General features: G+C 35.2%; 1 protein-coding gene across 4 annotated transcripts in view; it reads right to left on the minus strand.

Moving 5' to 3' along the window:
- Positions 1–12,526, minus strand: part of SORCS1 (sortilin related VPS10 domain containing receptor 1) — a 704,073-nt gene that overhangs the window by 171,687 nt on the left and 519,860 nt on the right. For all 4 annotated transcript variants that reach the window (XM_031955813.1, XM_031955812.1, XM_031955810.1 and 1 more), the window contains exon 6: positions 5,587–5,651. In XM_031955813.1, coding sequence (XP_031811673.1) covers positions 5,587–5,651 — 65 coding nt within the window. The remainder of the gene's footprint in view (positions 1–5,586; positions 5,652–12,526) is intronic.

Raw genomic sequence — 12,526 nt, forward strand, 5'->3', positions numbered from 1 at the left:
TATGGAAATAAAGTGACTAAAGTACATAATTTTTGATCCTGAGATTCTACTGTGAGGATTATACCTCAAAGATTTCATTAATAAGAAAATTGTCCACACAAAGAGCAAAATATTTATAGCTGCAGTTTTCATGGTAATAAAGAATTAGAAACAAAGTAGAAACCCTTTAAGTATAGAATAGCTAAATAAAATAGAATACATTAATATAGTGGAATGTCATTGTACTCTAAGAAATGATACATAGAAAATGCCATATTATCTGATGGAGAGTGAAGTAAAAAGTCAGGAAAACAATATACACCAAGTCTATAATAATTAATATAAATGGAAAGAACACCCACAAAACCATCAAAAGGTAAGACAAGAATGGCTCCAAAAAGGATATATGAGAAGACATCCCACCCACATATCTTTGTAAAGAAAAGAGATGTATCAGTCTTTTTTTTTTCTTTTTTTTTTTAATTTAATAGCCTTTTATTTACATGATATATACATGGGTAATTTTACAGCATTAACAATTGCCAAACCTCTTGTTCCATTTTTCACCTCTTACCCCCCCCACCCCCTCCCCTAGATGGCAGGATGACCAGTAGATGTTAAATATATTAAAATATAAATTAGATACACAATAAGTATACATGACCAAAACGTTATTTTGCTGTACAAAAAGAATCAGACTCTGAAATATTGTACAATTAGCTTGTGAAGGAAATCAAAAATGCAGGTGTGCATAAATATAGGGATTGGGAATTCAATGTAATGGTTTTTAGTCATCTCCCAGAGTTCTTTTTCTGGGCATAGCTAGTTCAGTTCATTACTGCTCCATTAGAAATGATTTGGTTGATCTCGTTGCTGAGGATGGCCTGGTCCATCAGAACTGGTCATCATATAGTATTGTTGTTGAAGTATATAATGATCTCCTGGTCCTGCTCATTTCACTCAGCATCAGTTCGTGTAAGTCTCTCCAGGCCTTTCTGAAATTATCCTGTTGGTCATTTCTTACAGAACAGTAATATTCCATAATATTCATATACCACAATTTATTCAGCCATTCTCCAACTGATGGACATCCATTCAGTTTCCAGTTTTTAGCCACTACAAAAAGGGCTGGCCACAAACATTCGTGCACATACAGGTCCCTTTCCCTTCTTTATAATCTCTTTGGGATATAATCCCAGTAGTAACACTGCTGGATCAAAGGGTATGCACAGTTTGATAACTTTTTGAGCATAGTTCCAAACTACTCTCCAAAATGGTTGGATTCGTTCACAACTCCACCAACAATGCATCAATGTCCCAGTTTTCCCACATCCCCTCCAACAATCATCATTATTTTTTCCTGTCATCTTAGCCAGAGATGTATCAGTCTTATATGCTGTACATATTTTTAGATTTTTCATTGCATTGATTAGTCTTACTCATTTTTTTCTTTGTGTCATGAAAAAAAATATTTTTATATATGGGATAGATCTTTTGAAGGAGAGAAAAGGAGGCATACTAAGAGAAACTATCCCTTTATTAAAAACATATTGTGTCAATACTAATTTATTTTTAAAAGAATTATATGCAAGAGAATGATAATGAGAAAATATACCAAAATGTTGGAGAGATGGCTAAAGAATCTCTCAGAGGAAAAATCATATTTCTAAAAACATGCATTAACAAAATTGAAAAAGACTGAATTAATGACCTGAAAATGCAATTGTAAAGCCATAGAATCAACATATTAAAAAATATGCAGAAAGGGGGAACTATTGAAAGTTACAGAAATAAAAAATCATAGGAATAAAAATGCTGTAGAACTGATAAATAAAACCAAATGATGATTCACGGAAAAGATTTTTTTAAAACCCATAAACTTTTAACTAATGTGATAAAAAAAAAAAAGAAAAATGGCATTAACAAAATAAAACAAAAAACCGAGAAAAGAAATAAAAAGTTTTCCAGACACATTAAATACAATTATATGTTAGAAAGACAGTAAATTTGAAGGGAAAAATGATTATCTATAAAAATATAAATTACCCCAAATAACAAAACATGAAATTCTAATCTACATCAGCTCCATCTCATAAAATGATCATATAAGGGACATAAAGCAACTAGCAAAAGAGAAAAAAAGCCCTTGGTACATATGGTTGTGAAGATAAATTATATCAAAAGTTTTAAGAACAATTTATAACTATACAATACAATTTTTTCTCAAAGATTGAGAATAAATAAAAATATTTTAAAAAATCTTATTAGACAAATAGAGCCCTAATATTTGAATGAATGAAGGATACAACAGGGAAAAAGAACTAGAGACCAATATTACTAAAGTTATTGGTGCACACATTTTTGATGCAACATTAGTAAAAGAACTATAAACATATAGCCAAAAATTATTCACTATGCCAGATTCAATAGACTCTATTTTTGAGCAATGGTAATATAGAAAATTTGGACTCTTACTTTTTTGTGTAAGCTAGAAGGAGATATCCATGTAACTGTTCATTGTCCTGATCTTTCCACTTAGATTTTCCATTCACTTCTGAAGACTCTTCTCTTTGTGAACTCTAACTATAACCATTGCTTTGGTGATGAACTGTGATCACTACAAATTTCTTCTACACTGCCCACCATACTTTTCTTTTCTTCAAAGGATTCCAAGAAGCTATAATAGACCTTTGATATGGAAGGGATTATTTTGGATGGGAAGAATATCTGGAGTTTCTTAAAAATCTTTAATCTAAACAAGGATAAATTATGGTAGGGAAAGGGAAGAAAAACAAACTAGAAACAAAGTAGATTCCAATCACATGGATTATAGTTAAGGAAAAATAGTAAACAATATAATATAATAATACAGCATTCTAATAAATGATGAATATGAGAAATTCTGAGAAACACAGGAAGATTTGTATGAACTGATGCACTGTGAAATAACTAGAACCCAAGCAAATAATATTCACAGTGAAAACATGCAAATTAAGAGAATGATCAGAATATGTAGAGTGATAATGACTAATCCTGGTCCTAAGAGAGAATAATAATAAAAATTTCAGAAATATGTGTCTTTCTTTTCATTAGTTTGGAGGGTGCTAATGATCTGGAATACTGTATATATGGTAAGATGAGATCCATGAATCAGCCAGCTTTACTTAACTGTATTTTTCTCTTATTAACAAGGAAAATCTTACTTGCTGGTGAAAGAAAAGAGTGTTCAATATGAATTAAAAGGAAAATACATTAATGAAATAAAATAAAATTGGTGGGCTTTCATCTACACCCGGAGAGAGATTGTGGGAAATGAGTGGGAATCACAATATAACATTTTCACTTTTTGTTGTTGTTTGCTTGCATTTTATTTTCTTTCTCATTATTTTTCTTTTTTGTTCTGATTCTTCTTGTGCAGCAAGATAATTGTATGAATGTGTATGCATATATTGGATTTAACATACATTGTTACCTTGTTTAACATATATTGGATTACTTGCCATCTAAGGGAAAAGGTAGGAAGAAGGGGGGAAAAATGGAACACAAAGCTTTGCAAGGGTTAATATTGAAAAATTATCTATGCATATCTTTTGAAAATAAAAAAGCTTCAATAAAAAATGGTGGACTTAACAAGTTCATAGGTTTCAAGTTGGAAGAGACATGAGAGGTCATAGGAACAACTAGTTCAATGTTTTCATTATATAGATGAAGATACTAAGTCTCAGAATAGTTAAATGGCTTGTTCAAGTTGACCCAGATATTAAGATCTGGCTTCAAATCTAACATTCATTTTTCTTTCTTCTGATTCTAAATCACATGATCCCTCCAACTCAGACATTCTTTAAAACTTTCTTCTGTAATCTGAAGAGAACATTTAAACCAATAAAAGTTAGGGAGTTTTCATAAACCACACAAAACAAGATTGGATGTTATAATAAAATGTCTACTATTGATGACATATGAGAATCACACTAAGTGCATCCATCACAGGGGAACAAAAATCCATATAAGAATCAAGATGGGGATAATACAGGCATATACTACAGACTTCAAATGGAAAAAGGAAATAATACAAAGGACAGGAGAGGGCACTGTTTCAAAAATCATTTATTTCCCTTATTCCAAAAAAAATATCCATAGAAATTCTTCTTAGTGTTCTTTTTAAATCCAGATAAAGAGATTCACCTGTATGACCATTTCATAAAGAATCCAGGTTGCCCCAATCTAAATTTGCCAGAGAACAAACCTGCTTCTCAAGAGAGAAAAAGTGAATTTTCATCTATAAAAATGCAATACATGTGTGTACAGTATTGAAAAGCATGGACAGTAAAAAGTATATAAGAACATCATACCAATCCCCCCCTACCCCTACCAAACACACTCTGCCATAAGGTCACAGATTTAGAGCTGCAAAGCACTTGAGCACGTATCCCTCTTGAACCCCAACACTCTCATACAAATGTAGCTACATGATTCATAAGTACTTTGTCAGAATGTAAACTCCTAGAGGGCAGGGACATGCTGATTTCCCTTTTTTCTGGGTAACTTAGCAATCACAACAACAATTTAAAAAAAAAAAAACTGTCATAACCTTTCCCTTGACAATCAGGATCTTGAAGTTTATCTTATGAAACAAAGAACCCTGTTTACATAATATTTTAAATATCATATAGTGGTATGATAGAAATAGAAATAAATAGTTTTCTAATAGTTTTCAGAAATCCATGAGTTTAGAAATAGAGATGTTATTACAATTCCCATTTTGTAGATTAGAAAACTGAGAATCAGAAGGGTTAAATAACTTCTCCTATGTCACACAACTGGCTAATGGTAGTGGCTAAACTCAAACCCAAGTCTTCTGTCTCCAATGGCCAGTATTCCTCCTCCTCATCCTTTTTTCCCCCCTCCTGCTACTTACAACTAATACTACTTCTCTCTCTCTCTCTCTCTCTCTCTCTCTCTCTCTCTCTCTCTCTCTCTCTCTCTCCCTCTCTCTCTTTATCTCTGTATGTCTCCCTTCCTTCCTTCCTTCCTTCCTTCCTTCCTTCCTTCCTTCCTTCCTTCCTTCCTTCCTTCTTTCCTTCTTTTCTTTCTTTCCTTTCTTCCATAGAACTTTATCTCCTGCTGCTGCTTTCCTAGTTTACCCCAGAAGGAGAAAATTAAAAGTAATGAATCAGATGAAAAGCAAAATGCAAGGGGAAAGAAGAAAAGAAAAATAATCTGTGAATCCCTACAAAGGAAACTGGGCATTGAATGGACCTACTTTTTACAGAACTAAGAATACCAGTAGAAAAACTTATTTTAGTAATAAAAAATTTCTGTATCAAAGTGAAACCCCCCATGTGAGCCTGTGAGCCTGAGTTACTAACATGCAGGTAACTTAGATAACTCCATGTGTTTATTTGTCTTTCTACTTCCCAAGAAAGTTGTTCACAAAGTGGGTTGGAGTAGAGATCTCTAAATAGAGGTCCATCTATTATCACAAGAAAAACCAGGAGTTGGAAAAATGGGGAAAAGAATTCATGCCCAAGTAAGTCAAAATTTTGCCTCAATAATTTCCCCAGAAGAGTGATTCAATTAATATAATAATGGTTTTGGGGTACTTACGACCATCCACAGTCCTGGCCTCCAGATGCACAAGGTCTGGCTCCCTGTTTGACCTCATCACTGACCTGAAAGGGAGATAGATAGACATGAACTTAAAACATTAAAAATTGTCCCATGACTAGACTACTTGCTCTCCATACTTCTATCTACTTCTAAGAATGTTTAACTTAGTTTCCTTGAGCAGGAAGATATTTTTTCCCCCAATGTCCTAAGCTTTTAGTGCTCGCTCTCTCTCCTCAGGCGATCTCATATTTACTCATCTATCTATATTCATGTAGTACCCTACTAAGATATAAAATACTTGGTGCAAATTGTTGTTGTTTTTTTTTTTAATCATTGACTCTAGCTCAGTTTTCTTGTATAGTCATTTCAGTCATGTTTGACTCTTCATGATCCCTTTTGGGGTTTTCTTAGAAAAAATGCTGTAGTACTTCACCATTTTATTTTTCTCCAACTCATTTTACAGATAAGGTAACCAGGGAAAACAATATTAAGTGACTTGCCCAGAGTCACACAGATAATAAATGTCTGAGGAAGAATTTGGACTCGGGTCTTCTTGACTCTGGGACTGGCATTCAATACATTGTGCCACCAAGCTGATAAATTGATTTGAAATGGAAAATTAATACAATGATCACCGAACTGACTATTCTTGACTTGTTTAATCTATCATTTTTCTAACATTCCAGTCTCCTGCCTCTCAGTCACTATTTGCTTGCTTATTTTTATATTGCTATATTATCTCTTACTGATTCGCTTTCCTATTGCTTTGTCCTTGGTAAGGATGGTGCACACACAAGCTCTCACATACAAATGTGCTTGCGCACACACACACACACACACATACACACACACACACAGACACTTTTGATCAATCTTACTTGACAGATAAACAAATGTATGGTGAGGCTACCTTCTTTGTAAAACAACCTCTTCAGGGTTTGCCTTCTCACATTCATTTATTTTTTTCTTATTTCTGGAAGAAATATTAAGTATTCAATGGTTAACATGTCCTCAGAAATAGGAAAAAATAAGTTTGTGATTTCCTCAAAACGCAGGAAAAAAGGGATTTTTTAATATCGTTAGAATTTGTTGTGGTTACAGGCTGGACAGTAAAGTGGCTTTTTGAAAAAGTGTTATCACTTTATCTCAGTGCTCTGGCTATTGTTGGTTAAAGGCATGGAGTGTTTTTTCCATTTTCAGAAAAGCTGATCGATTGGATCCATTGCTGATCTCTCTAGACGAGACCTCAGCTATCCATCACCATCAGAGAAGAAAAGAAGCCTGCCTGACATCTCTCATGCTGACAAGCCCAGTAGTTAACTTCTCTTATGTGAGAGCTACGAGGGGGAGGCAGTGGGTTCTTGGCTTACTTTTCAAATCTATATTTTCTGGCCTCTTAATTAGTGTGCTGCCTCCCACATGCAGAGACTACTCTCTGCCTTAGCGTAGTCTTTAGTTATCAGGAAAAAAAATGTGGAAAAAGTTCATGCTTGAATTTCATCTTTTTGTATTTCTTACCCACAGGTGGTCAGCACAGTCTTGGGAGGGACACAGAACCATGATAGATTCAGCATCTTCCTGTACTGTAACCACAGCTCTCCCCAAAATTTCAAGAATATAGACCATGAGTATGGTTTGTTTGTTCCCCTGTCTCCAGGACAGTATATTGTAATGCCTTTGCACATAATGGATCAATGTTACTTATTGACTAGAGGGGTATTTTGGCAGGATGGGTTCAAGTTCCAGTCCCACGTTTAACTGATATATAACTGCAGATAAGTCAGAACCTTTTTGCACCTTGATTTTCTCATCTGCATAAGGCAATAGAATTTTCTTTAACTATCTAAGATTGTTATGGACGGTTGCTTTGTAAAGTGATATATGAAAATTGGCTACTTTTATTACCATAGGATCATAGATTTTAAGGTGGCAAAGGCTGGAGATCAAAAGTCCAAAAACTTTATTTTACATATGAGGAAAATAAGACTGATATACTTATCAAGGATCACTTAGCTAAAGGACTTTGAGAAAGAATATGAACCTGGGTCAAACTCTCTTTCCATTGTATTACGCTGATAAGAACTATTCAGCATGATTTAGAATAATGCTTCCAGTCAGAATAGTCATATCACTCTAACTTCATTGGGCTTTTAGCTCCCCAAACTAGTTTGATAAGAATTATCTTATTTAATTCACATGAGCATTTAATGCTTTGAATTAAAAACAACATGACCTAGTGGATAAAAATATCATTCTTAATCTTACTAATTGAATAAAAAAGCAGCTAGATGATATAATGCATAGAGAGGTCCTCAAACTTTTTAAAAAGGGACAGTTCACTGTCCCTCAGACTATTAGAGGGCCAGACTACAGTAAAAACAAAAACTTTGTTTTGTGGGCCTTTAAATAAAGAAACTTCATAGCCCTGGGTGAGGGGGATAATCATTCTCAGCTGCCGCATCTGGCCTGCGGGCTGTAGTTTGAGGACCCCTACTAGAGTATTGAATCTAGAGTGAGGAACACTCCTTTAAGTAGACGTGTGACTCTGGGCCCAGTTTGCCTCAGTTTCCTTATCTGTAAAATGAGCCTGAAAAGGAAATGATCTTTTCCAAGAAAACCCCAAATGGGGTCATGTTGAGTCAGGATAACTGAACAACAAGGCTGAGTGACTCTGGGAAAGTCAGGTAACTATGTATGTGTTTTAAGCAATTTTCTACAATACTGGAAGTCATACACAGTTTGTGATCTCAACAGGTATAAGAAGTTCTCATGACAGGAATTCCCGGGAGGATTCTGGAAAGATGGTGGAATAAGTTGTTAAATTTCAAGCTCTCCAGATCCCCCAACAAATAGAACAAATTTGCACTTCAGGGCAAACATAGACTGGTGAAAAATCAAGAAGATTGGGGACAGAACACAGGACTTTCTCATACAATCCAACAAGATCTGAAGACACCAGGCCTGTATTAATCTGAGGATAGTGCAAACCAGCTAGCTCCATAGAAACAAGTGAGGAGCCCTGGGAGGAGCTGGAGCCTCAGCAGGAACCCAGAGACTTTCACCTCATGTGGAGTCACCATGTGAGTCCAGAAGACTGAGTGAACCTTGGCTGATTGGAACTCCAGGCCCAGCTGTGCTGCTGAGGAACATCTCTGGGTGAGAAGGAACTAGCACCCCGTGAGTGCAGGACAGGGACGCTGCTGGCTGTGAGCACTTGTCTCAGTTTGGGGTTCCTCGTCATAAACTGCAGGGAAGCTTGAGGCATGAGAATAGTGAAAGAAGATGTCATTGGCTGGGCTTAAAACAGTCTGGCCCCTAGACAGTTTAAATCTAATTGTGAATAGTCAAATAACAATGAACAAATGAAAGTCTACTTTGCCATATCTTAGAAAAGATAATAAATAAGAATATTGCATTTAGCACAGACCCTGAAGCTGTTCTGATTATCAGGATAGGATGTGATGACTCCTCTGCCTTTTTACATGGAATAAGTCTGAAAAGATCCCACCTCAAGTAGGTGGGACTTTTCTTGCCTTTAAGTGAATGGAAATCCATACCAATATGACCCATGTCTACTAGCTAGCTGTATCTACAGCATTACATGGGTCTTAACTTCCTGACCCAATCAAGTCTTTAGAACAGCTCCTCTGCCATTGAGGGAAAGGACCAGGAAGATATATATATATAACTTTGGTAAATAATGATCCTACTATTGGAAATTGTGTGTCTTTAAGAATCCAATGTTCCAGCCTCTTGGAAATCCGCCCATTCTACTGAAAGTTATGGTACTAAAAAGAGTCACCTGTCAAATCAAGTTTCATTATTAGAAACAGGTCATTTTCCTCATTAATAAATAAAGGTATCATTATATTTATTCCCTAACTATTTCTTAAGTGTCCCCTATGTTCAGAACACTTTATTTGGAACTGACAGAGAGATAATTAAGAATTAAATAACTCCAATTCTCATAGAGGTTACTTACATAACCTCACAGAGGTTAAAATATACTTAGGAAAACTACAAAATAAAACAAAATCACAGGATTGTAGGTTTAGAGCTGAAGCAGCCCTAAGAGTCTTTGTGTTCCAAATAATCTTATTACACAAATTAGGAAACTCAGATCAAAAATGGAATTTGGTTCCCCATTCTCTGATTTAAGAGCCAGAGTTCTTCCATTGTATCACATTGTCACATAACTACCATCTCTCCTTTACTATCCCCCCATCAAGGAAAAAGGGGAAAAAAATCTGTACTAGAAATTCAGAGAGAGAAGATATACTTCTGTTTGACAAATGTGAAACATTTCCCCAGTTGCTTTTTATCCATAGCCTATATGTCTAAACTTCTGAGATTATAAGGGGAGGAGTTCATAGTTAAAGGTTTTTTTTTTAAATAATTGATGATTTTAACAGAAAAGCTTACAAAATTTACCAAAGATTTTTTTAAAATAATAATAATAATCACTCAGAAATACTATGTTGGTAATGTCAGTTATGTGACTTTGAGATTTTTAAAATATAATCAGCCAAATGCAGCCTTTGTAGATGTGTTCTATAGAGAGGCTCAGAAATGTCACCAGTTTATCATTCTTGTGGCATTTTGTCTCAGTTTATACTAGTTTAATATAGTGCTTAATAAATGCTGTGAAGTCACAAAATGTCCTGATGCTGATAACTGCAGAGCAAGTATTAAAAAATAAACACTGTGACAGTGGAGGCTGGTTATTCAGATTTAGAATTCCTAGTTAATGACATTCATAGGAAGCAGGAAGGATTGCAGAATGAAAGCACCTTGAATGCCAGTTTTCCTAGTTAGTACCAATAAAAGGTATATTCTCTTAGACCCTGTGCATAAATCAAGCAAATACGAGCAATTTTTGATCTCGATGCTTAGCAGTTTTCTGTGCTACTAAACAGGACATATGATCCTAAAGAAATTAAGCAAAATACCTAACCTTCTCCTCCTTTGGCTTGGAAAAGATAATACTGATCATCACCTTACTCTAATGGCCTATCCCTCACACCCATATATTCAAAGAAAGTTTTATTTAAGTGCACAATATCTATTCTTCTTTGGTGGAATCACTGCCTCCACTACCATCCAGGGAATCTAAGCCAGACAACCTAGAAGAAAATCTCTCTTCTCTAGTCTACAGTGAACCCCATGTATCTGGATGTCTCCTTTTTTGTGCAACTGGAATGAAGTGACTTGCCCAACATCACATAGCCATAAGTATGTTTGAGGCATGATACTCTTTTCACTGGGCCATCTAGATGCTCCTGGATTTCTGTTTTCTTAAGAAAGATGTTCCCATGCCCATAGTTCTCATGTCTAAGATATCCTGATCAAAATGGCACCCTTAAACTAAAGACTCTTAACTCTACCTTCCTCTAGATCACAGATCATTAGGAAACCCAAGGATTCTCCCAAAATAAATAAGGCCTCTAAACCCCAAAACAACATGGCATCTATAATTCCTCACAGCAAAAGGAGTGTATCTGGGCAGCTAGAAGAGGTGTCCACTTATCACAATTTAACAACATACAATGGCTAGGGTCAGAATTGACAGAAAAAAAAATCTTAGTAAACAAGTAGAAAGCTTGAGTGGAGGTCAGTCCCATTAACAATTCCAATTATATCCCCCCCCCTCCTCTATTTAGATTACTAGTAAATAAATCCAGATCATTTGAACTAACTTAGCCCTGGAAACAGAGCTTATTCAATTTGAAAGCTCTATATCTATTACTTCAGGTTTGATTCTCCAACATCCAAGACTGTTTCCTCATCTATCCTGGGCCCTTTAATGAACAAATGAAAAGTACTTCCCCTGCTGAATAAGGCAACTGCCTATGTCATTCTTCAAAGCACTGAAAGCAGTGGCAGCACAGAAGATTCACATTGATGCTTGCTGATATAAAATAACCCTGCCAAGTGCCTTATGGGAGTGATCTAGATATGCCATAACCTCATTACCATCACTACTCTGCTACATAGGAAGACATCATCCTAGTTACTTCTAGCTGCTCACAGTTACTCTGCTATTTATATTGGTTTATCATTTTCATAGGCAAATTATTCTATATTATTCTAATATATATATATAAATGTTCTAAATTATTCTAAATCATTAACTCATTGCAATATCTCTTCTCAAAAATACAGGGAAAACTGTTCAAGATATAGATATCTCTCTCCTTTCCTTCCCTGCTTCCTTTCTCTGCTTCCCCCAGCTTAAAATGGGCCTTCTTGTTAAAAAGATCACTAAGAGACTAAAAGTAGAGAAGCAAAGAAGATTGACATTTTCAGTCATTCAGAAACAGAGTAATGAACTGTTGAAATTGTAAAAGGCATTAAGCATCATCTAATTCTTCTGCTTAAATTATAAAAAATGGGGAATGTGAAGGACTAAATGTTGAAATGACTTACTTATATCACACAGCTAGCTAGTAGCAGAATCTAGATTACTTAGGACTCCTGCATCCTAATCCATTATATAATGTAGTGGGGTCTATTTCTCCATTTCCCATGTCCTAGCTATGAAATAAATTTCACTTTAGGTTCCTATTCCAGCAGTCACTAAAACCAATTTCTTCCAACTCTTCTAATTCATTAAGCTATCACTTCAACATAAAAACTTTAGAAACAAACAAGAGATTTGAGAATCTATGAGAATTGTCATTGCAGATTAAATGAGGTTCATTATACAATATTGTGGAAAGAAGTCAGAAGCAGGAGATCTAGACTTTTATTCCACCTCTACCACTGACTCACTATGTGATCTAGAGGCACCATTTCCTCTTTCTAACCATATTTCTTCCTCTGTAAAATGAAAGGATTAAGCTCAGTTAAATTCAGTCATTTTTAGTTGTTTCTGACTTTTTGTGACCTCATCTGAGGCCTTCTTGATCTTTCCTTGACTTTATTGGAGTGGCTTGCT

The sequence above is a fragment of the Sarcophilus harrisii genome, chromosome 2 (genome assembly GCF_902635505.1).
Source record: "Sarcophilus harrisii chromosome 2, mSarHar1.11, whole genome shotgun sequence".
Taxonomy (NCBI): domain Eukaryota; kingdom Metazoa; phylum Chordata; class Mammalia; order Dasyuromorphia; family Dasyuridae; genus Sarcophilus; species Sarcophilus harrisii.